The 27903-nt window shown below is 38.6% G+C and overlaps 1 protein-coding gene across 1 annotated transcript in view; it reads left to right on the top strand.

Moving 5' to 3' along the window:
* Positions 1-27903, top strand: part of LOC112241380 (alpha-actinin-2-like) — an 81119-nt gene that overhangs the window by 7871 nt on the left and 45345 nt on the right. The window contains exons 2-7 of the mRNA XM_042315756.1: positions 13162-13276; positions 13443-13562; positions 16203-16289; positions 22002-22089; positions 24352-24430; positions 27473-27554. Of these exons, the coding sequence (XP_042171690.1) occupies positions 13162-13276; positions 13443-13562; positions 16203-16289; positions 22002-22089; positions 24352-24430; positions 27473-27554 (571 nt within the window). The remainder of the gene's footprint in view (positions 1-13161; positions 13277-13442; positions 13563-16202; positions 16290-22001; positions 22090-24351; positions 24431-27472; positions 27555-27903) is intronic.

Raw genomic sequence — 27903 nt, 5'->3', positions numbered from 1 at the left:
TGTCTGTCCTCCTATCTAGGAGAGAAAGCTCAGGAAATATTGACGTTTTTTTGGACACATACAGCGAGGTCCATAAATATTTGGACATTGACCAAGTTATTATAATTGTAGCTGTCTACCACAGCATATTGGAGTGGACATTGACCAAGTTATTATAATTGTAGCTGTCTACCACAGCATATTGGAGTGGACATTGACCAAGTTATTATAATTGTAGCTGTCTACCACAGCATATTGGAGTGGACATTGACCAAGCATTATAATTGAGCTGTCTACACAGCATATGGGACATTGACCATTATTGGAGCATATTGGACATTGACCAAGTTATTATAATTGTAGCTGTCTACCACAGCATATTGGAGTGGACATTGACCAAGTTATTATAATTGTAGCTGTCTACCACAGCATATTGGAGTGGACATTGACATTAATTGTAGCTGTCAACCACAGCATATTGGAGTGGACATTGACCAAGTTATTATAATTGTAGCTGTCTACCACAGCATATTGGAGTGGACATTGACCAAGTTATTATAATTGTAGCTGTCTACCACAGCATATTGGAGTGGACATTGACCAATATTGGAGTGGACATTGACCAAGTTATTATAATTGTAGCTGTCAACCACAGCATATTGGAGTGGACATTGACCAAGTTATTATAATTGTAGCTGTCTACCACAGCATATTGGAGTGGACATTGACCAAGTTATTATAATTGTAGCTGTCAACCACAGCATATTGGAGTGGACATTGACCAAGTTATTATAATTGTAGCTGTCTACCACAGCATATTGGAGTGGACATTGACCAAGTTATTATAATTGTAGCTGTCTACCACAGCATATTGGAGTGGACATTGACCAAGTTATTATAATTGTAGCTGTCTACCACAGCATATTGGAGTGGACATTGACCAAGTTATTATAATTGTAGCTGTCTACCACAGCATATTGGAGTGGACATTGACCAAGTTATTATAATTGTAGCTGTCTACCACAGCATATTGGAGTGGACATTGACCAAGTTATTATAATTTTAGCTGTCTACCACAGCATATTGGAGTTGACATTGACCAAGTTATTATAATTTTAGCTGTCTACCACAGCATATTGGAGTTGACATTGACCAAGTTATTATAATTTTAGCTGTCTACCACAGCATATTGGAGTGGACATTGACCAAGTTATTATAATTTTAGCTGTCTACCACAGCATATTGGAGTGGACATTGACCAAGTTATTATAATTTTAGCTGTCTACCACAGCATATTGGAGTGGACATTGACCAAGTTATTATAATTGTAGCTGTCAACCACAGCATATTGGAGTTGACATTGACCAAGTTATTATAATTGTAGCTGTCTACCACAGCATATTGGAGTGGACATTGACCAAGTTATTATAATTTTAGCTGTCTACCACAGCATATTGGAGTGGACATTGACCAAGTTATTATAATTTTAGCTGTCTACCACAGCATATTGGAGTGGACATTGACCAAGTTATTATAATTGTAGCTGTCTACCACAGCATATTGGAGTTGACATTGAATCATGAATATGAGCAGAAAGTGCTTTTAGCTTTAATTTGAGGGTTTTTACATCCAAATCGGGTGAAAGGTTGTAGGAATTACATCACATTTAATATGTGCCCCCCCCCCCTTTTTAATTGCCTGCTCAGGTGTTCAATGGCCAGGTGTGTTATTCCCTCATTAGTTCATTTACAAGTAAGCAGATAAAAGGTCAAGTGTGACATTTGCATTGCGAATCTGTTACTGTTTAACCCTCAATATGAAGTCCAAAGAGCCGTCACTGCCAGTGAAGCAAGACATTACTGGGCTGAAAAATCAAAAACAAACCCCTCAGAGAGACAGCAAAAACATGAGGTCCAAATCAACTATTTGGTACATTCTTTAAGCAGAAAGAACACACTGGTGAGCTCAGGAACCAAAAGGCCCAGAAGAAAAACGGAAAACAACTGTGGTGGATGACAGAATCATTCTTTCCATGGAGAAGAAACCCCCCTTTTCACAACAGTTGTCCAGATCAAGAACAGCCTCCAGGAGGCAGGCGTATCTGTGTCAAAGTCAACAACCAAGAGAAGACTTCACCAGAGTAAATACAGACGGTTTACCACAAGACTGCAAACCTCAAAAACAGGAAGACCAGATTACAGTTTGCCATAAAAACATGTAAAAAATAAAATTTTAAATTTAAAAAAAGCCTGTACAGTTCTGGAACAACATCCTGATGAGAGATGAGACAAAGATCAACTTGTACCAGAACGATGGGAAGAGAAGAGAATGGAGAAGCATGACTAACACCTCATCTGTGAAGCATGGAGGAGGTGGTGTTATGGCGTGGGCGGATGCCGATGGAACTGGTTCCCTTGTATTTAGTGATGATGTGACTGCTGATAAAAAAAACAGCACTATGAATTCTGAAGTGTTAAGGGCTAATGTGTTAATAATATTATTATCTGCTCAGATTCAGCCAAATGCTTCAAAACTCATTGGACGGCGCTTCACAGTGCAGATGGACAATGACCCCGAAGCAATACTGTGAAAGCAAACCAAACCTTGTATAAGGCACCACAGTGTCTCTACTTGCACATTCATCTCCTGCACATTCTACCATTCCAGTGTTTTAATTGCTATATTGTAATTACTTCGTCACCACGGCCTATTTATTGCCTTACCTCTCTAATCTTACCTCATTTGCACACGCTGTATATAGACTTTTCTACTGTATTATTGACTGTATGTTTGTTTTACTCCATGTGTAACTCTGTGTCGTTTATTTGTGTCGAACTGCTTTGCTTCATCTTGACCAGGTCGCAGTTGTAAATGAGAACTTGTTCTCAACTAGCCTACCAGGTTACCGGAACTTTCATTACGCACACCTGTCCCCTACAACTGCTGATTAGTACTTGTATAAGTGGGCCCTTTGGTTTCCCTTGTCTGTCCATTATTGTTCCAATGTCCGTTGGTGCGTGTGAGTACCTGTGCTGTGTGTTTTGGGGCTTTCGTGCCCTTGTGGATTGCGCAGATGATTACGGGTCTCGTCCCGTAGTGTTAATCATCGTGTGTTATTTATTCAAGGTACTCCTCGCTCTTTTGTTTTGGGATTTCTACCCTGTGTTTTGTTTACGTGTCTGTTTGGTCTTCGTCCCCATGTCTTTATAAAAAAAAACTTCCGAATCTCGTGATTGTCTTTTCTTTTTTTAATTAGATTGACACACTGGTGCGTCAATAGACTCTTAATCAGACTATTCCAGTACTGAGTAGGTATTTACTGTTGCTAGTTTCCCTTGTACTAGGAAACATATGGGACGGCAGGTAGCCTAGTGGTTAGAATGGAGGGACGGCAGGTAGCCTAGTGGTTAGAGTGGAGGGGTGGCAGGTAGCCTAGTGGTTAGAGTGGAGGGACGGCAGGTAGTCTAGTGGTTAGAGTGGAGGGGACGGCAGGTAGCCTAGTGGTTAGAGTGGGGGGACGGCAGGTAGCCTAGTGGTTAGAGTGGAGGGGCGGCAGGTAGCCTAGTGGTGGGGCCTGTAACCGAAAGGTTGCTGGATCGAATCCCCCGAGCTGACAAGGTAAAAATCTATCATTCTGCCACTGAACAAGGCAGTTAACCCACTGTCCCCCTGAGCAAGGCAGTTAACCCACTGTTCCCCTGAACAAGGCATTTAACCCACTGTTCCCCTGAACAAGGCAGTTAACCCACTGTTCCCCTGAACAAGGCAGTTAACCCACTGTTCCCCGGTAGGCCGTCATTGCAAATAATAATTAGTTCTTATACTAACTTGCCTCATTAAATTAAAAAATTAACATAAGGGTTTATAATGCTCCTAGTCTATGATGATAGCTGTTACTGCCATCCGACTGTAAAGGCTCTGACAATCAGGAAACAAAACCCTTTTTACAGGGTAATGTGTTGTCAGTACAGCGTTCTCATTCACAACCATGTGTTCTGTACCAGCACGTTAACATTGAAGGACGATTGTTTGCTTTTCCCCCCAGCTGGGTCAACAGATTTATGATCTCAACAACCACACACAAGAGTACGTCGCATCAAACCAGGAGAACCTTTGTTCCTACAATGACAACCGTGACAACTTCGGTCACACTCATAAATTACAGCCAGCGCTGAAATCCAACCACCTTGTGAATTACACTGTGCTGCGGACACGGGCAGAGAGGGAGACATGCCAGAGGGAGAACAGACCTTGTCACTCCTGGCCCAGTCTGACAGAGGGTTATGGGAACGGACTGTATTGGGTTTCAGGAGGGTCCAAAAGCAGCCTCATACTCTCTCTACCCTCTCTATGACTACAGGTTATAACAGGAAAACACTGCTCTCCCTACCCTCTCTATGACTACAGGTTATAACAGGAAAACACTGCTCTCTCTACCCTCTCTATGACTACAGGTTATAACAGGAAAACACTGCTCTCTCTACCCTCATGACTACAGGTTATAACAGGAAAACACTGCTCTCTCTACCCTCTCTATGACTACAGGTTATAACAACAGGAACACTGCTCTCTCTACCCTCTCTATGACTACAGGTTATAACAGGAAAACACTGCTCTCCCTACCCTCTCTATGATAACTACAGGTTATAACAGGAAAACACTGCTCTCTCTACCCTCTCTATGACTACAGGTTATAACAGGAAAACACTGCTCTCTCTACCCTCTATGATTACAGGTTATAACTACAGGTTATAACTACAGGTTATAACTACAGGTTATAACAGGAAAACACTGCTCTCTCTACCCTCTCTATAACTACAGGTTATAACTACAGGTTATAACAGGAAAACACTGCTCTCTCTACCCTCTCTATAACTACAGGTTATAACTACAGGTTATAACAGGAAAACACTGCTCTCTACCCTCTCTATGACTACAGGTTATAACTACAGGTTATAACAGGAAAACACAGCTCTCTCTACCCTCTCTATGACTACAGGTTATAACTACAGGTTATAACAGGAAAACACTGCTCTCTCTACCCTCTCTATGACTACAGGTTATAACTACAGGTTATAACTACAGGTTATAACAGGAAAACACTGCTCTCTCTACCCTCTCTATAAGTACAGGTTATAACAGGAAAACACTGCTCTCTCTACTCTCTCTATGACTACAGGTTATAACTACAGGTTATAACTACAGGTTATAACTACAGGTTATAACAGGAAAACACTGCTCTCTCTACCCTCTCTATGACTACAGGTTATAACTACAGGTTATAACAGGAAAACACTGCTCTCTCTACCCTCTCTATAACTACAGGTTATAACTACAGGTTATAACAGGAAAACACTGCTCTCTCTACCCTCTCTATGACTACAGGTTATAACTACAGGTTATAACAGGAAAACACAGCTCTCTCTACCCTCTCTATAACTACAGGTTATAACTACAGGTTATAACTACAGGGTATAACTACAGGTTATAACAGGAAAACACTGCTCTCTCTACCCTCTCTATAACTACAGGTTATAACTACAGGTTATAACAGGAAAACACTGCTCTCTCTACCCTCTCTATAACTACAGGTTATAACTACAGGTTATAACAGGAAAACACTGCTCTCTCTACCCTCTCTATAACTACAGGTTATAACTACAGGTTATAACAGGAAAACACTGCTCTCTCTACCCTCTCTATGACTACAGGTTATAACAGGAAAACACTGCTCTCTCTACCCTCTCTATAACTACAGGTTATAACTACAGGTTATAACAGGAAAACACTGCTCTCTCTACCCTCTCTATAACTACAGGTTATAACTACAGGTTATAACAGGAAAACACTGCTCTCTCTACCCTCTCTATGACTACAGGTTATAACTACAGGTTATAACAGGAAAACACTGCTCTCTCTACCCTCTCTATAACTACAGGTTATAACTACAGGTTATAACTACAGGTTATAACAGGAAAACACTGCTCTCTCTACCCTCTATAACTACAGGTTATAACTCTAGGTTATAACAGGAAAACACTGCTCTCTCTACCCTCTCTATAACTACAGGTTATAACTACAGGTTATAACAGGAAAACACTGCTCTCTCTACCCTCTCTATGACTACAGGTTATAACAGGAAAACACTGCTCTCTCTACCCTCTCTATGACTACAGGTTATAACTACAGGTTATAACCACAGGTTATAACAGGAAAACACTGCTCTCTCTACCCTCTTTATAACTACAGGTTATAACTACAGGTTATAACAGGAAAACACTGCTCTCTCTACCCTCTCTATGACTACAGGTTATAACTACAGGTTATAAGAGGAAAACACTGCTCTCTCTACCCTCTCTATAACTACAGGTTATAACTACAGGTTATAACTACAGGGTATAACTACAGGTTATAACAGGAAAACACTGCTCTCTCTACCCTCTCTATGACTACAGGTTATAACTACAGGTTATAACAGGAAAACACTGCTCTCTCTACCCTCTATAACTACAGGTTATAACTCTAGGTTATAACAGGAAAACACTGCTCTCTCTACCCTCTCTATAACTACAGGTTATAACTACAGGTTATAACAGGAAAACACTGCTCTCTCTACCCTCTCTATGACTACAGGTTATAACAGGAAAACACTGCTCTCTCTACCCTCTCTATGACTACAGGTTATAACTACAGGTTATAACAGGAAAACACTGCTCTCTCTACCCTCTTTATAACTACAGGTTATAACAGGAAAACACTGCTCTCTCTACCCTCTCTATGACTACAGGTTATAACTACAGGTTATAACAGGAAAACACTGCTCTCTACCCTCTCTCTATGACTACAGGTTATAACAGGAAAACACTGCTCTCTCTACCCTCTATGATACAGGTTATAACTACAGGTTATAACTACAGGTTATAACTACAGGTTATAACAGGAAAACACTGCTCTCTCTACCCTCTCTATAACTACAGGTTATAACTACAGGTTATAACAGGAAAACACTGCTCTCTCTACCCTCTCTATAACTACAGGTTATGACTACAGGTTATAACAGGAAAACACTGCTCTCTCTACCCTCTCTATGACTACAGGTTATAACTACAGGTTATAACAGGAAAACACAGCTCTCTCTACCCTCTCTATAACTACAGGTTATAACTACAGGTTATAACAGGAAAACACAGCTCTCTCTACCCTCTCTATGACTACAGGTTATAACTACAGGTTATAACTACAGGTTATAACAGGAAAACACTGCTCTCTCTACCCTCTCTATAACTACAGGTTATAACTACAGGTTATAACAGGAAAACACTGCTCTCTCTACCCTCTCTATGACTACAGGTTATAACTACAGGTTATAACAGGAAAACACAGCTCTCTCTACCCTCTCTATAACTACAGGTTATAACAGGAAAACACTGCTCTCTCTACCCTCTCTATGACTACAGGTTATAACTACAGGTTATAACTACAGGTTATAACAGGAAAACACTGCTCTCTCTACCCTCTCTATAACTACAGGTTATAACTACAGGTTATAACAGGAAAACACTGCTCTCTCTACCCTCTCTATAACTACAGGTTATAACTACAGGTTATAACAGGAAAACACTGCTCTCTCTACCCTCTCTATAACTACAGGTTATAACTACAGGTTATAACAGGAAAACACTGCTCTCTCTACCCTCTCTATGACTACAGGTTATAACAGGAAAACACTGCTCTCTCTACCCTCTATGATTACAGGTTATAACTACAGGTTATAACTACAGGGTATAACTACAGGTTATAACAGGAAAACACAGCTCTCTCTACCCTCTCTATAACTACAGGTTATAACTACAGGTTATAACAGGAAAACACTGCTCTCTCTACCCTCTCTATAACTACAGGTTATAACTACAGGTTATAACAGGAAAACACTGCTCTCTCTACCCTCTCTATGACTACAGGTTATAACTACAGGTTATAACAGGAAAACACAGCTCTCTCTACCCTCTCTATGACTACAGGTTATAACTACAGGTTATAACAGGAAAACACAGCTCTCTCTACCCTCTCTATGACTACAGGTTATAACTACAGGTTATAACTACAGGTTATAACAGGAAAACACTGCTCTCTCTACCCTCTCTATGACTACAGGTTATAACAGGAAAACACTGCTCTCTCTACCCTCTCTATGACTACAGGTTATAACTACAGGTTATAACTACAGGTTATAACTACAGGTTATAACTACAGGTTATAACAGGAAAACACTGCTCTCTCTACCCTCTCTATGACTACAGGTTATAACTACAGGTTATAACAGGAAAACACTGCTCTACCCTCTCTATAACTACAGGTTATAACTAGGATAACAGGAAAACACTGCTCTCTCTACCCTCTCTATGACTACAGGTTATAACTACAGGTTATAAGAGGAAAACACTGCTCTCTCTACCCTCTCTATAACTACAGGTTATAACTACAGGTTATAACTACGGGGTATAACTACAGGTTATAACAGGAAAACACTGCTCTCTCTACCCTCTCTATGACTACAGGTTAAACTACAGGTTATAACAGGAAAACACTGCTCTCTCTACCCTCTATAACTACAGGTTATAACTACAGGTTATAACAGGAAAACACTGCTCTCTCTACCCTCTCTATAACTACAGGTTATAACTGCAGGTTATAACAGGAAAACACTGCTTACCCATGACTACAGGTTATAACAGGAAAACACTGCTCTCTCTACCCTCTCTATAACTACAGGTTATAACTACAGGTTATAACAGGAAAACACTGCTCTCTCTACCCTCTTTATAACTACAGGTTATAACAGGAAAACACTGCTCTCTCTACCCTCTCTATGACTACAGGTTATAACTACAGGTTATAACTACAGGTTATAACAGGAAAACACTGCTCTCTCTACCCTCTCTATAACTACAGGTTATAACTCTGGTTATAACAGGAAAACACTGCTCTCTCTACCCTCTCTATAACTACAGGTTATAACTACAGGTTATAACAGGAAAACACTGCTCTCTCTACCCTCTCTATGACTACAGGTTATAACAGGAAAACACTGCTCTCTCTACCCTCTCTATGACTACAGGTTATAACTACAGGTTATAACCACAGGTTATAACAGGAAAACACTGCTCTCTCTACCCTCTTTATAACTACAGGTTATAACAGGAAAACACTGCTCTCTCTACCCTCTCTATGACTACAGGTTATAACAGGTTAAACAGGAAAACACTGCTCTCTACCCTCTCTATGACTACAGGTTATAACAGGAAAACACTGCTCTCTCTACCCTCTATGATTACAGGTTATAACTACAGGTTATAACTACAGGTTATAACTACAGGTTATAACAGGAAAACACTGCTCTCTCTACCCTCTATAACTACAGGTTATAACTACAGGTTATAACAGGAAAACACTGCTCTCTCTACCCTCTCTATAACTACAGGTTATAACTACAGGTTATAACAGGAAAACACTGCTCTCTCTACCCTCTCTATGACTACAGGTTATAACAGGAAAACACTGCTCTCTCTACCCTCTCTATAACTACAGGTTATAACTACAGGTTATAACAGGAAAACACTGCTCTCTCTACCCTCTCTATGACTACAGGTTATAACTACAGGTTATAACAGGAAAACACTGCTCTCTCTACCCTCTTTATAACTACAGGTTATAACAGGAAAACACTGCTCTCTCTACCCTCTCTATGACTACAGGTTATAACTACAGGTTATAACTACAGGTTATAACAGGAAAACACTGCTCTCTCTACCCTCTATAACTACAGGTTATAACTCTAGGTTATAACAGGAAAACACTGCTCTCTCTACCCTCTCTATAACTACAGGTTATAACTACAGGTTATAACAGGAAAACACTGCTCTCTCTACCCTCTCTATGACTACAGGTTATAACAGGAAAACACTGCTCTCTCTACCCTCTTTATAACTACAGGTTATAACTACAGGTTATAACAGGAAAACACTGCTCTCTCTACCCTCTATGACTACAGGTTATAACTACAGGTTATAACTACAGTTATAACAGGAAAACACTGCTCTACCCTCTCTATAACTACCTTATAACTACAGGTTATAACAGGAAAACACTGCTCTCTCTACCCTCTCTATAACTACAGGTTATAACTACAGGTTATAACAGGAAAACACTGCTCTCTCTACCCTCTCTATAACTACAGGTTATAACTACAGGTTATAACAGGAAAACACTGCTCTCTCTACCCTCTCTATAACTACAGGTTATAACTACAGGTTATAACAGGAAAACACTGCTCTCTCTACCCTCTCTATGACTACAGGTTATAACTACAGGTTATAACTACAGGTTATAACAGGAAAACACAGCTTTCTCTACCCTCTCTATGACTACAGGTTATAACAGGAAAACACAGCTCTCTCTACCCTCTCTATAACTACAGGTTATAACAGGAAAACACTGCTCTCTCTACCCTCTATGACTACAGGTTATAACTACAGGTTATAACAGGAAAACACTGCTCTCTCTACCCTCTCTATGACTACAGGTTATAACTACAGGTTATAACAGGAAAACACTGCTCTCTCTACCCTCTCTATAACTACAGGTTATAACTACAGGTTATAACTAGGTTATAACAGGAAAACACTGCTCTCTCTACCCTCTATAACTACAGGTTATAACTACAGGTTATAACAGGAAAACACTGCTCTCTCTACCCTCTCTATAACTACAGGTTATAACTACAGGTTATAACAGGAAAACACTGCTCTCTCTACCCTCTCTATGACTACAGGTTATAACAGGTTATAACACAGGTTATAACTAAAACACTCTCTCTGACCCTACAGGTTATAACTACAGGTTATAACCACAGGTTATAACAGGAAAACACTGCTCTCTCTACCCTTTTTATAACTACAGGTTATAACTACAGGTTATAACAGGAAAACACTGCTCTCTCTACCCTCTCTATGACTACAGGTTATAACTACAGGTTATAACTACACGTTATAACAGGAAAACACTGCTCTCTCTACCCTCTCTATGACTACAGGTTATAACAGGAAAACACTGCTCTCTCTACCCTCTCTATAACTACAGGTTATAACTACAGGTTATAACAGGAAAACACTGCTCTCTCTACCCTCTCTATAACTACAGGTTATAACTACAGGTTATAACAGGAAAACACTGCTCTCTCTACCCTCTCTATAACTACAGGTTATAACTACAGGTTATAACAGGAAAACACAGCTCTCTCTACCCTCTCTATGACTACAGGTTATAACTACAGGTTATAACTACAGGTTATAACAGGAAAACACAGCTCTCTCTACCCTCTCTATAACTACAGGTTATAACTACAGGTTATAACAGGAAAACACAGCTCTCTCTACCCTCTCTATAACTACAGGTTATAACTACTACAGGTTATAACAGGAAAACACAGCTCTCTCTACCCTCTCTATGACTACAGGTTATAACTACAGGTTATAACTACAGGTTATAACAGGAAAACACTGCTATCTCTACCCTCTCTATGACTACAAGTTATAACTACAGGTTATAACAGGAAAACACTGCTCTCTCTACCCTCTATAACTACAGGTTATAACAGGAAAACACTGCTCTCTCTACCCTCTCTATGACTACAGGTTATAACTACAGGTTATAACAGGAAAACACAGCTCTCTCTACCCTCTCTATGACTACAGGTTATAACTACAGGTTATAACTACAGGTTATAACAGGAAAACACTGCTCTCTCTACCCTCTCTATACTACAGGTTATAACTACAGGTTATAACTACAGGTTATAACAGGAAAACACAGCTCTCTCTACCCTCTCTATGACTACAGGTTATAACTACAGGTTATAACAGGAAAACACTGCTCTCTCTACCCTCTCTATGACTACAGGTTATAACAGGAAAACACAGCTCTCTCTACCCTCTCTATGACTACAGGTTATAACTACAGGTTATAACTACAGGTTATAACAGGAAAACACTGCTCTCTCTACCCTCTCTATGACTACAGGTTATAACTACAGGTTATAACAGGAAAACACTGCTCTCTCTACCCTCTCTATAACTACAGGTTATAACTACAGGTTATAACTACAGGTTATAACAGGAAAACACTGCTTTATACAGAGGATGGATAAAGATAACCCCCAAGCACTTTTCTTCCCAGAGCTCAAAGCCATCCCTCCGTGCCATGTATGTTGTCTGGTAAATGATACCCCAATAACGCTCTCTGACCACCGATTCATGGGTCTGAACGAGCGGCCAGCTGTCTGTGTGTAACCGATGTGAAACGGCTAGCTAGTTAGCGGTGGTGCGCGCTAATAGCGTTTCAATCGGGTGACGTCACTCGCTCTGAGACCTAGAAGTAGTTGTTCCTCTTTGCTCTGCAAGGGCCGCGGCTTTTTGTGGCGCGATGGGCAACGATGCTTCGTGGGTGTCAGTTGTTGATGTGCAGAGGGTCCCTGGTTTGAGCCCGGGTCGGGGCGAGGGGACGGTCTAAAGTTATACTGTTACATTGATGCTGTTGACTGTGCAGAGGGTCCCTGGTTCGAGCCCGGGGCGGGGCGAGGGGACGGTCTAAAGTTATACTGTTACATTGATGCTGTTGACTGTGCAGAGGGTCCCTGGTTCGAGCCCGGGCGGGGCGAGGGGACGGTCTAAAGTTATACTGTTACATTGATGCTGTTGACTGTGCAGAGGGTCCCTGGTTCGAGCCCGGGCGGGGCGAGGGGACGGTCTAAAGTTATACTGTTACATTGATGCTGTTGACTGTGCAGAGGGTCCCTGGTTCGAGCCCGGGGCGGGGCGAGGGGACGGTCTAAAGTTATACTGTTACATTGATGCTGTTGACTGTGCAGAGGGTCCCTGGTTCGAGCCCGGGGCGGGGCGAGGGGACGGTCTAAAGTTATACTGTTACATTGATGCTGTTGACTGTGCAGAGGGTCCCTGGTTCGGGGCGGGGCTCTGTGAACCGTTACAACCGAGGCCCTTCCCGGTGTACTGTACATGGTGAAGTGTTGACAGAGAAAACGCCAAGACACATGAAAGAGTCAGACACAAGGACTAACCTGTGTTGATTGGACTCGATGTTCAGCCGTACGTCTGTTGTGCTCAGACTTTCACAGCCTGGTGCAACTCTCACCTGAGGAAGGCTGGGACTGGGATTGAAAACATCGAGGAGGACTTCAGGAACGGACTGAAACTCATGCTGCTGCTGGAAGTCATTTCTGGTACATCGTCTCTCTCTGTGTGTGTGTGTGTGTGTGTGTGTGTGTGTGTTTGTGTGTGTGTTGGTACCCACTGATAGTTATTCTGAAAGGTGTGTCCGATACGTCAATACAGCCGCACGTCTCCTCTTCCTCAGGTGAATGACTTCACATGTCTCCTCTTCCTCAGGTGAAAGACTTCCCAAACCAGACAGAGGGAAAATGCGCTTCCACAAGATAGCCAACGTCAACAAAGCTCTGGATTACATCACCAGCAAAGGAGTCAAGCTGGTCTCCATTGGAGCTGAAGGTACATTATAGATCTATTTCACCACAGCTGAAGGTACATTATAGATCTATTTCACCACAGCTGAAGGTACATTATAGATCTATTTCACCACAGCTGAAGGTACATTATAGATCTATTTCACCACAGCTGAAGGTACATTATAGATCTATTTCACCACAGCTGAAGGTATATTATAGATCTATTTCACCACAGCTGAAGGTACATTATAGATCTATTTCACCACAGCTGAAGGTACATTATAGATCTATTTCACCACAGCTGAAGGTACATTATAGATCTAAGGTACATTATAGATCTATTTCACCACAGCTGAAGGTACATTATAGATCTATTTCACCACAGCTGAAGGTACATTATAGAGTCTATTTCACCAAAGCTGAATGTATATTATAATTTACTATTTCACAAAAACACTGAGTAAATTCTACAGTATACTACAATCTGCAAAAACACGACAGTAATTATATAGTGTACTATTTTACTTTTATTTATACTATGTTAACTGTAAGTACTACTGAATACTACAGCAAATACTATAGTATTCACTGCAGGGTTTTTGTGGACTTTAGGACTTCAGTATTTGAATTGTCTAATTGTATATTTTTTTTAACCTGAAAATCAATCTGTAGATTTTCCTAATTCCATTTTGTGCCAGGATATAAAACGTCTGTTTTGGTAGATGTGTGAACATATCAAAACACCTGCTGTTAACTTCAAAATGATTGGAATGGATTACCCAAAGAGAGTGTAAAGAAGATTACTATAGTATTTATACACAGTATACTATAGTATTTACACCACAGTATACTATAGTATTTACACCACAGTATACTATAGTATTTATACCACAGTATACTATAGTATTTATACCACAGTATACAATAGTATTTATACCACAGTATACTATAGTATTTACACCACAGTATACTATAGAAGTATACTATAGTATTTATACCACAGTATACTATAGTATTTATACTATACTATAGTATTTATACCACAGTATACTATAGTATTTATACCACAGTATACTATAGTATTTATACCACAGTATACTATAGTATTTATACCACAGTATACTATAGTATTTATACCACAGCTACTATAGTATTTATACCATGTATACATTATTTAGATTTATACTATTTTTATACCATGGTATACTATAGTATTTATACCATGGTATACTATAGTATTTATACCATGGTATACTATAGTATTTATACCACAGTATACTATAGTATTTATACCATGGTATACTATAGATTTATATCATGGTATACTATAGTATTTCACCACAGCTATAGATTTATACCATGGTATACTATTATTTAGATACTATTTTTACACCACAGTATACTGATTTATACCATGGTATACTATTATTTATACCATGGTATACTTTATTTTACACCACAGTATGCTGAATTTATACCATGGTATACTATTATTTAGTATACTATTTTTATACCATGGTATACTATAGTATTTATACCACAGTATACTATAGTATTTATACCATGGTAAACTATAGTATTTATACCATGGTATACTATTTTTATACCATGGTATACTATAGTATTTATACCATGGTATACTATAGTATTTATACCATGGTATACAATAGTATTTACACAACAGTATACTATAGTATTTATACCATGGCATACTATAGTATTTATACCATGGTATACTATAGTATTTATACCATGGTATACTATAGTATTTACACCACAGTATACTACAGTATTTATACCACGGTATACTGTATTATTTATACCACAGTATACTATAGTATTTACACCACAGTATACTATAGTATTTACACCACAGTATACTGTATTATTTATACCACAGTATACTATAGTATTTACACCACAGTATACTGTAGTATTTATACCACAGTATACTATAGTATTTACACCACAGTATACTATAGTATTTACACCACAGTATACTATAGTATTTATACAACAGTATACTATAGTATTTACACCACAGTATACTATAGTATTTATACCACAGTATACTATATTATTTATACCACAGTATACTATAGTATTTACACCACAGTATACTATAGTGTTTATACTATACTGTATTATTTATACCACAGTATACTATAGTATTTGCACCACAGTATACTGTATATTTATACCACAGTATACTATAGTATTTACACCACAGTATACTATAGTATTTATACCACAGTATACTATAGTATTTACACCACAGTATACTATAGTATTTACACCACAGTATACTATAGTATTTACACCACAGTATACTATAGTATTTACACCACAGTATACTATAGTATTTACACCACAGTATACTATAGTATTTATACCACAGTATACTATAGTAGATACACCACAGTATACTATGGTATTTACACCACAGTATACTATAGTATTTACACCACAGTATACTATAGTATTTATACCACAGTATAATATAGCATTTGTTTAATGTGTGCTCTGTGTGTCATTTAACATTGCATGTAGTTTGTATTCCAGTATATTATATCGACCATCCAATAAGACAAACTTAATGGAGGAATAGAAAACACAGGGACCTGGTTGAGAAAGACCGGGACGTCTCCATGACGACTGCATTACTGACCTGTTTCTCCTGCAGAGATTGTGGACGGCAACATTAAGATGACTCTGGGAATGATATGGACCATCATTCTGCGCTTCGCCATCCAGGACATCTCAGTGGAAGGTTAGTTAATATAGTCATGTAGTTATAGTGGTATGTATAGTGTATAGTATGTTATCTCAGTGGAAGGTTAGTTAATATAGTCATGTAGTTATAGTGTATAGTATGTTATCTCCATGTATGTGTTATTCATGAATTAGACATTAGAACACATTAGGCCAGTTTCATGAATTAGACATTAGAACACATCAGGCCAGTTTCATAAATTAGATATTAGATATTAGAACACATCAGGCCAGTTTCATGAATTAGATATTAGATATTAGAACACATCAGGCCAGTTTCATAAATTAGATATTAGATATTAGAACACATCAGGCCAGTCTCATGAATTAGATATTAGATATTAGAACACATCAGGCCAGTCTCATGAATTAGATATTAGAACACATCAGGCCAGTTTCATGAATTAGATATTAGATATTAGAACACATCAGGCCAGTCTCATGAATTTAGATATTAGAACACATCAGGCCAGTTTCATGAATTAGATATTAGATATTAGAACACATCAGGCCAGTTTCATGAATTAGATATTAGATATTAGAACACATCAGGCCAGTTTCATGAATTAGATATTAGATATTAGAACACATCAGGCCAGTTCAGAATTAGATATTAGAACACATCAGGCCAGTTTCATGAATTAGATATTAGATATTAGAACACATCAGGCCAGTTTCATGAATTAGACATTAGAACACATCAGGCCAGTCTCATGAATTAGATATTAGATATTAGAACACATCAGGCCAGTCTCATGAATTAGATATTAGATATTAGAACACATCAGGCCAGTTTCATGAATTAGATATTAGATATTAGAACACATCAGGCCAGTTTCATGAATTAGATATTAGAACACATTATGAACACATCAGGCCAGTCTCATGAATTAGATATTAGATATTAGAACACATCAGGCCAGTTTCATGAATTAGATATTAGATATTAGAACACATCAGGCCAGTCTCATGAATTAGATATTAGATATTAGAACACATCAGGCCAGTCTCATGAATTAGATATTAGATATTAGAACACATCAGGCCAGTCTCATGAATTAGATATTAGATATTAGAACACATCAGGCCAGTTCATGAATTAGATATTAGATATTAGAACACATCAGGCCAGTTTCATGAATTAGATATTAGATATTAGAACACATCAGGCCAGTTTCATGAATTAGACATTAGAACACATCAGGCCAGTTTCATAAATTAGATATTAGATATTAGAACACATCAGGCCAGTCTCATGAATTAGATATTAGATATTAGAACACATCAGGCCAGTTTCATGAATTAGATATTAGATATTAGAACACATCAGGCCAGTTTCATGAATTAGATATTAGATATTAGAACACATCAGGCCAGTTTCATGAATAAGATATTAGATATTAGAACACATCAGGCCAGTCTCATGAATTAGATATTAGATATTAGAACACATCAGGCCAGTTTCATGAATTAGATATTAGAACACATCAGGCCAGTCTCATGAATTAGATATTAGAACACATCAGGCCAGTTTCATGAATTAGATATTAGAACACATCAGGCCAGTTTCATGAATTAGATATTAGATATTAGAACACATCAGGCCAGTTTCATGAATTAGATATTAGAACACATCAGGCCAGTTAGAACACATCAGGCCAGTTTCATGAATTAGATATTAGATATTAGAACACATCAGGCCAGTTTCATGAATTAGATATTAGATATTAGAACACATCAGGCCAGTTTCATGAATTAGATATTAGATATTAGAACACATCAGGCCAGTTTCATGAATTAGATATTAGATATTAGAACACATCAGGCCAGTTTCATGAATTAGACATTAGAACACATCAGGCCAGTCTCATGAATTAGATATTAGAACACATCAGGCCAGTTTCATGAATTAGATATTAGATATTAGAACACATCAGGCCAGTTTCATGAATTAGACATTAGATATTAGAACACATCAGGCCAGTCTCATGAATAAGATATTAGATATTAGAACACATCAGGCCAGTCTCATGAATTAGATATTAGATATTAGAACACATCAGGCCAGTCTCATGAATTAGATATTAGATATTAGAACACATCAGGCCAGTTTCATGAATTAGACATTGGAACACATCAGGCCAGTTTCATGAATTAGACATTAGATATTAGAACACATCAGGCCAGTTTCATGAATTAGATATTAGATATTAGAACACATCAGGCCAGTCTCATGAATTAGATATTAGATATTAGAACACATCAGGCCAGTTTCATGAATTAGATATTAGATATTAGAACACATCAGGCCAGTCTCATGAATTAGATATTAGATATTAGAACACATCAGGCCAGTCTCATGAATTAGATATTAGATATTAGAACACATCAGGCCAGTTTCATGAATTAGACATTAGAACACATCAGGCCAGTCTCATGAATTAGATATTAGATATTAGATATTAGAACACATCAGGCCAGTCTCATGAATTAGATATTAGATATTAGAACACATCAGGCCAGTCTCATGAATTAGATATTAGATATTAGAACACATCAGGCCAGTTTCATGAATTAGATATTAGATATTAGAACACATCAGGCCAGTTTCATGAATTAGATATTAGATATTAGAACACATCAGGCCAGTTTCATGAATTAGATATTAGAACACATCAGGCCAGTTTCAGAACACATCAGGCCAGTCTCATGAATTAGATATTAGAACACATCAGGCCAGTCTCATGAATTAGATATTAGAACACATCAGGCCAGTTTCATGAATTAGATATTAGATATTAGAACACATCAGGCCAGTTTCATGAATTAGATATTAGATATTAGAACACATCAGGCCAGTTTCATGAATTAGATATTAGAACACATCAGGCCAGTTTCATGAATTAGATATTAGAACACATCAGGCCAGTTTCATGAATTAGATATTAGATATTAGAACACATCAGGCCAGTTTCATGAATTAGATATTAGAACACATCAGGCCAGTTTCATGAATTAGATATTAGAACACATCAGGCCAGTTTCATGAATTAGATATTAGATATTAGAACACATCAGGCCAGTTTCATGAATTAGATATTAGATATTAGAACACATCAGGCCAGTTTCATGAATTAGATATTAGATATTAGAACACATCAGGCCAGTTTCATGAATTAGATATTAGATATTAGAACACATCAGGCCAGTTTCATGAATTAGACATTAGAACACATCAGGCCAGTTCATGAATTATTAGATATTAGAACACATCAGGCCAGTTTCATGAATTAGATATTAGATATTAGAACACATCAGGCCAGTTTCATGAATTAGACATTAGATATTAGAACACATCAGGCCAGTCTCATGAATTAGATATTAGATATTAGAACACATCAGGCCAGTCTCATGAATTAGATATTAGATATTAGAACACATCAGGCCAGTTTCATGAATTAGACATTAGATATTAGAACACATCAGGCCAGTTTCATGAATTAGACATTAGAACACATCAGGCCAGTCTCATGAATTAGATATTAGATATTAGAACACATCAGGCCAGTCTCATGAATTAGATATTAGACATTAGAACACATCAGGCCAGTCTCATGAATTAGATATTAGATATTAGAACACATCAGGCCAGTCTCATGAATTAGATATTAGATATTAGAACACATCAGGCCAGTTTCATGAATTAGATATTAGATATTAGAACACATCAGGCCAGTTTCATGAATTAGACATTAGATATTAGAACACATCAGGCCAGTTTCATGAATTAGACATTAGAACACATCAGGCCAGTCTCATGAATTAGATATTAGATATTAGAACACATCAGGCCAGTCTCATGAATTAGATATTAGACATTAGAACACATCAGGCCAGTCTCATGAATTAGATATTAGATATTAGAACACATCAGGCCAGTCTCATGAATTAGATATTAGATATTAGAACACATCAGGCCAGTTTCATGAATTAGATATTAGAACATTAGAACACATCAGGCCAGTTTCATGAATTAGATATTAGAACACATCAACCACATCAGGCCAGTCTCATGAATTAGATATTAGAACACATCAGGCCAGTCTCATGAATTAGATATTAGATATTAGAACACATCAGGCCAGTTTCATGAATTAGATATTAGATATTAGAACACATCAGGCCAGTCTCATGAATTAGATATTAGATATTAGAACACATCAGGCCAGTTTCATGAATTAGATATTAGATATTAGAACACATCAGGCCAGTTTCATGAATTAGATATTAGAACACATCAGGCCAGTTTCATGAATTAGATATTAGAACACATCAGGCCAGTTTCATGAATTAGATATTAGATATTAGAACACATCAGGCCAGTTTCATGAATTAGATATTAGAACACATCAGGCCAGTTTCATGAATTAGATATTAGATATTAGAACACATCAGGCCAGTTTCATGAATTAGATATTAGATATTAGAACACATCAGGCCAGTTTCATGAATTAGATATTAGATATTAGAACACATCAGGCCAGTTTCATGAATTAGATATTAGATATTAGAACACATCAGGCCAGTTTCATGAATTAGATATTAGATATTAGAACACATCAGGCCAGTTTCATGAATTAGATATTAGATATTAGAACACATCAGGCCAGTTTCATGAATTAGATATTAGAACACATCAGGCCAGTCTCATGAATTAGATATTAGATATTAGAACACATCAGGCCAGTTTCATGAATTAGATATTAGATATTAGAACACATCAGGCCAGTTTCATGAATTAGACATTAGAATTAGAACACATCAGGCCAGTTTCATGAATTAGATATTAGATATTAGAACACATCAGGCCAGTCTCATGAATTAGATATTAGATATTAGAACACATCAGGCCAGTTTCATGAATTAGATATTAGATATTAGAACACATCAGGCCAGTCTCATGAATTAGATATTAGAACACATCAGGCCAGTTTCATGAATTAGATATTAGATATTAGAACACATCAGGCCAGTTTCATGAATTAGATATTAGATATTAGAACACATCAGGCCAGTCTCATGAATTAGATATTAGATATTAGAACACATCAGGCCAGTTTCATGAATTAGATATTAGATATTAGAACACATCAGGCCAGTTTCATGAATTAGATATTAGATATTAGAACACATCAGGCCAACACATCAGGCCAGTTTCATGAATTAGATATTAGATATTAGAACACATCAGGCCAGTTTCATGAATTAGATATTAGATATTAGAACACATCAGGCCAGTTTCATGAATTAGATATTAGATACACATCAGGCCAGTTTCATGAATTAGACATTAGATATTAGAACACATCAGGCCAGTCTCATGAATTAGATATTAGAACACATCAGGCCAGTTTCATGAATTAGATATTAGAACACATCAGGCCAGTTTCATGAATTAGATATTAGAACACATCAGGCCAGTTTCCTGCACCCAGATTTCAGACTAGTCTTGGACCAAAAAGCCTCAATGTGAGATTCTCCATGTAAAGTGCTTCTTAGTACAGGACTAGTCTGTGTCTGGGAAACTGTCCCGTAATGAATGTGGCTGTCGTAGAACAGCATACAACACATAACGTGGCCCTTCAGAGTGTTTGATAGAACCAGGACTGTACGATTGTCACAATAAACATCACAATGTTCTCTCCTGTAGAAACCTCTGCTAAGGAAGGTCTTCTTCTATGGTGCCAGAGAAAGACTGCCCCCTACAGGAATGTCAATGTCCAGAACTTCCATGTCAAGTGAGTCCATTTACTGAGTGAGATTCAAGTCCCATCACAGCATTGTAAATGGTTGTCTATTTGTCTGAGAGAGAGAGAGAGAGAGAGAGAGGGAGAGGGAGGAGTGAGAGAGAGAGGGTAAGAGGAGGAGAAAGAGAGGGGGACAGAGGAGGAGAAAGAGAGAGAGAGAGAGAGAGAGAGAGAGAGAGAGAGAGAGAGAGAGAGAGACAGAGAGAGAGAGAGAGAGAGAGAGAGAGAGAGAGACACAGAGAGAGAGAGAGAGAGAGAGAGAGAGAGAGACAGAGAGAGAGAGAGAGAGAGAGAGAGAGAGAGAGAGAGAGAGAGAGAGAGAGACAGAGAGAGAGAGAGAGAGAGAGAGAGAGACAGAGAGAGAGAGAGAGAGACAGAGAGAGAGAGAGAGAGAGAGAGAGAGAGACAGAGAGAGAGAGAGACAGAGAGAGAGAGGGAAAAAGGAGATCTGCATGTTAATTCAGTGTTTATCAGTAGTCCAGCCAGTTCAATAGATGCTTACGTTTCCCCATTTAAGATCAGGGCTTCAAAAAGACTCTTCTTTGCCATTCTTTGGTTGTGATTAAATCTGATAAAGGCCCAGTGCAGTCAAAATGTTGTTTTTTCCCCCTGTGTTTTGTATCATATTGTACAACAGCTGATGAAACTAACACTGTAAAAGTGTGAAAACATTTGCTCAGTGTTTTTTCCTGATAGTTGATTGGTTGAAAGTACAATCTACACAGAACCTTCTAATCAGCAGGTGTACATGGGCAGGAGTCTCAGCTTGCCTTGGTAAATTGGTTAACAGACCAATTAGAAAGAGAGTTCCAAACCTATCTACCAATAACAGCTAGTTTCCAGTTTTCCTCCTCCTCACTCAGACCATTCCCAGAGAGTCCGAACAAAAATCTGCTTTGAGAAATCAACAACAACAAAAAAAAATTCAATGGAAAACCAGTACAGTAAGGTTCTTAATTGTTACCCAGAAATGATTTGATATTGATATAAAAACGGCTGCATTGGACCTTTAACTGCTGGGTAGAAGCCTCTTCCTGGACCAATCACAGTGCATTGGGCCTTTAACTGCTGGGTAGAAGCCTCTTCCTGGACCAATCACAGTGCATTGGGCCTTTACCTGCTGGGTAGAAGCCTCTTCCTGGACCAATCACAGTGCATTGGGCCTTTAACTGCTGGGTAGAAGCCTCTTCCTGGACCAATCACAGTGCATTGGGCCTTTAACTGCTGGGTAGAAGCCTCTTCCTGGACCAATCACAGTGCATTGGGCCTTTAACTGCTGGGTAGAAGCCTCTTCCTGGACCAATCACAGTGCATTGATGTCAGTCTGGAGAAGCACAACCATCCATTTGATTTGAGTTCTGCAGCAGAGAGCAGCAGTCCAATGGAAAGGCTTGTTCTCTTTACTGATGATTTGTCACCAGAGATGGTTTGTTTACCTTTTCTATCGGATGTGGCTAGATGTAGTCGGCCTACAGCGCCAACTAGTGGGTGCGTAGGGGACAACAGCTGTTGACAACTGTAGTGTTGTAGCTAACCCTTTTCCTAACCTTAACCTCATTCTCCTAACCTGCTAAGTTAATTATCCTAACCTGCCACGTTAATTATTATCCTAACCTGCTATGTTAATTATCCTAACCTGCTATGTTAATTATCCTAACCTGCTATGTTAATTATCCTAACCTGCTATGTTAATTATCCTAACCTGCTATGTTAATTATCCTAACCTGCTATGTTAATTATCCTAACCTGCTATGTTAATTATCCTAACCTGCTATGTTAATTATCCTAACCTGCTATGTTAATTATCCTAACCTGCTATGTTAATTATCCTAACCTGCTATGTTAATTATCCTAACCTGCTATGTTAATTATCCTAACCTGCTATGTTAATTATCCTAACCTGCTATGTTAATTATCCTAACCTGCTATGTTAATTATCCTAACCTGCTATGTTAATTATCCTAACCTGCTATGTTAATTATCCTAACCTGCTATGTTAATTATCCTAACCTGCTATGTTAATTATCCTAACCTGCTATGTTAATTATCCTAACCTGCTATGTAAACAAATCATCAGTATCAGCACACCTGCACCTATCAGTCTGAGAACCAATGAACACAAAGCTTTAGTAGGAAATCAAATTTAATTGGCCCTTGACCTTAGAAGACTGTTAGATAAAGGCATTTTAATTGGCTGTTGATGTGGCGGCCCGCTGTGACGATATGATTCTCTCCCCCTGGTTGGCTGTGAAGCTGGAAGGATGGCCTCGCGTTGTGCGCCCTGATACACAGACACCGTCCTGACCTCATCGACTATGCCAAGCTCAACAAGGTCTCTGTGTGGTGTGGCCTGAGTCCGATGCATGCTGGTCTAGGACTGGCTGAGTGCCAGTCTGTTTGTGCCATCAGGCCAACTCCTTGTCATGGTATGATGGCACAAATAGACTGGCACTCAGGCTAGTCTGGTCCAAGACCTGGGCTGAAATGCATGTTGGGAGATGCAGCCACCAACCACCACACTAACCCCACTGCCCTGTTAACTACAACTATATGATAAAACTAAGACTATATAAGAGATATATCGACTATATAAGAGCTATAACTACTATATAAGAGATATAACTACTATATAAGAGCTATAACGACTATATAAGAGCTATAACTACTGTGTAAACTGAGCTATAACTACTGTGTAAGAGCTATAACACTGTATAAGAGCTATAACTACTATATAAGAGCTATAATGACTATATAAGAGCTATAATGACTATATAAGAGCTATAACTACTGTGTAAGAGCTATAACACTGTATAAGAGCTATAACTACTATATAAGAGCTATAATGACTATATAAGAGCTATAATGACTATATAAGAGCTATAACTACTGTGTAAGAGCTATAACACTGTATAAGAGCTATAACTACTATAGAAGAGCTATAACTACTGTGTAAGAGCTATAACTACTGTGTAAACCGAGCTATAATGACTATATAAGAGCTATAACTACTGTGTAAACCGAGCTATAACTACTATATAAGAGCTATAATGACTATATAAGAGCTATAATGACTATATAAGAGCTATAACAACTGTATAAACCAAGCTTTAATGACTAGATAAGAGCTATAATGACTGTCTAAAACAAGCGATAATGACTATATAAACTGAGCTATAATAACTATATAAACCAAGCTATATCGACTATATAAACCAAGCTATATCGACTGTATAAACCGAGCTATATCAACTATATAAACTGAGCTTCATCAACTATACAAACCAAGCTTTATCAACTATATAAACTGAGCTATATCAACTATATAAACCGAGCTATATCAACTATATAAACTGAGCTATATCAACTATATAAACTGAGCTATATCAACTATATAAACTGAGCTTTAACGACTATATAAACTGAGCTTTAACGACTATATAAACCGAGCTATAACGACGCATGACTCTGAGATGCTGTACTATCTTCATTTTATCGGCTTTTCACAGCAGGAGAAAGATCCTGCAGCAACAGGAAATGTAAATTATTATGTGGATTATAATCAATGGACATTTTTGTAGGGGTTGATACAGTTTTCGTTGGACAAATCAAGTCTGACATTGTAAAGTGGAAATGACAAACTTTAGAAGCTTTGTTAAACCTTGAACACACTACAAGTTTACAGTTCCTGATGCGCAGGAAAATTCTCTGCGACGACAGAATGATCAAATTAAGACAGTACATCTGTAGCTGTTGGTAATCCACAAGGAACACCTGGTTGGTACCATCTGGGGATATTAGAACACCTGGTTGGTACCATCTGGGGATATTAGAACACCTGGTTGGTACCATCTGGGGATATTAGAACACCTGGTTGGTACCATCTGGGGATATTAGAACACCTGGTTGGTACCACCTGGGGATATTAGAACACCTGGTTGGTACCACCTGGGGATATTAGAACACCTGGTTGGTACCACCTGGGGATATTAGAACACCTGGTTGGTACCATCTGGGGATATTAGAACACCTGGTTGGTACCATCTGGGATATTAGAACACCTGGTTGGTACCATCTGGGATATTAGAACATGGTTGGTACCATTTAGGGTACCATCTGGGGATATAGAACACCTGGTTGGTACCATCTGGGGATATTAGAACACCTGGTTGGTACCATCTGGGGATATTAGAACACCTGGTTGGTACCATCTGGGATATTAGAACACCTGGTTGGTACCATCTGGGGATATTAGAACACCTGGTTGGTACCATCTGGGGATATTAGAACACCTGGTTGGTACCATCTGGGGATATTAGAACACCTGGTTGGTACCATCTGGGGATATTAGAACACCTGGTTGGTACCATCTGGGGATATTAGAACACCTGGTTGGTACCATCTGGGGATATTAGAACACCTGGTTGGTACCATCTGGGATATTAGAACACCTGGTTGGTACCATCTGGGGATATTAGAACACCTGGTTGGTACCATCTGGGATATTAGAACACCTGGTTGGTACCATCTGGGATATTAGAACACCTGGTTGGTACCATCTGGGATATTAGAACACCTGGTTGGTACCACCTGGGGATATTAGAACACCTGGTTGGTACCACCTGGGGATATTAGAACACCTGGTTGGTACCATCTGGGGATATTGGGTTGGTACCATCTGGGGATATTAGAACACCTGGTTGGTACCATCTGGGATATTAGAACACCTGGTTGGTACCATCTGGGATATTAGAACACCTGGTTGGTACCATCTGGGGATATTAGAACACCTGGTTGGTACCATCTGGGATATTAGAACCTGGTTGGTACCTGGTTGGTACCATCTGGGGATATTAGAACACCTGGTATTATCTGGGGATATTAGAACACCTGGTTGGTACCATCTGGGGATATTAGAACACCTGGTTGGGGATACCACCTGGTTGGTACCATGGGGATATTAGAACACCTGGTTGGTACCATCTGGGGATATTAGAACACCTGGTTGGTACCATCTGGGGATATTAGAACACCTGGTTGGTACCATCTGGGGATATTAGAACACCTGGTTGGTACCACCTGGGATATTAGAACACCTGGTTGGTACCACCTGGGATATTAGAACACCTGGTTCGTACCACCTGGTACTTTAAGGTAGGACTAGCCTTGTCTAGGACCAAGGCCGAAGGTCTACTAATGTATTGTATGTCCCCTGGAGTTGCCATGTTGAATGTTAAAACTGTTTACATGTACTAGCCTGTATTGTGTTACACGGTAATAGTATGATTGATGATGAGTTGAAGACAGTGTGGATGAATATGTTAGTTAAACGGTGTGTTTACGTGTCTCGTTATGATCTCTTCTCTCCTCTGTCCAGGATGACCCTCTGGGTAATCTGAACCTGGCCTTTGATGTGGCAGAGAAATACCTGGACATCCCCAAGATGTTGGACGCTGAAGGTAAATATTTTAGATCAGGGGTCTCCAACCTTTTCTAGTATGAGAGCTACTTTTTTTTTTTAAATCAAACATTTCGCATTTCGTTACTATTTTTTTCCACCAGGAAACTCTTCCCCAAGTCATTAATGAACAAGAGAAAGTAGTGTGCTATGTTTTCTGTCAATATACCTGCTAAAATAATGGTTAATCTCTGAAGGAGGCCCTATTACATCTGTGATTTTGGCCCTATAAAATCAGTGATTTCGGCCCTATAAAATCAGTGATTTCGGCCCTATAAAATCAGTGATTTCGGCCCTATAAAATCAGTGATTTCAGCCCTATAAAATCAGTGATTTCAGCCCTATAAAAT

Source organism: Oncorhynchus tshawytscha, unplaced genomic scaffold (genome assembly GCF_018296145.1).
Source record: "Oncorhynchus tshawytscha isolate Ot180627B unplaced genomic scaffold, Otsh_v2.0 Un_contig_4107_pilon_pilon, whole genome shotgun sequence".
Classification (NCBI taxonomy): domain Eukaryota; kingdom Metazoa; phylum Chordata; class Actinopteri; order Salmoniformes; family Salmonidae; genus Oncorhynchus; species Oncorhynchus tshawytscha.
Note: the sequence above shows the minus strand (reverse complement) of the source record. Positions and strands in the feature narration are given on the sequence as shown.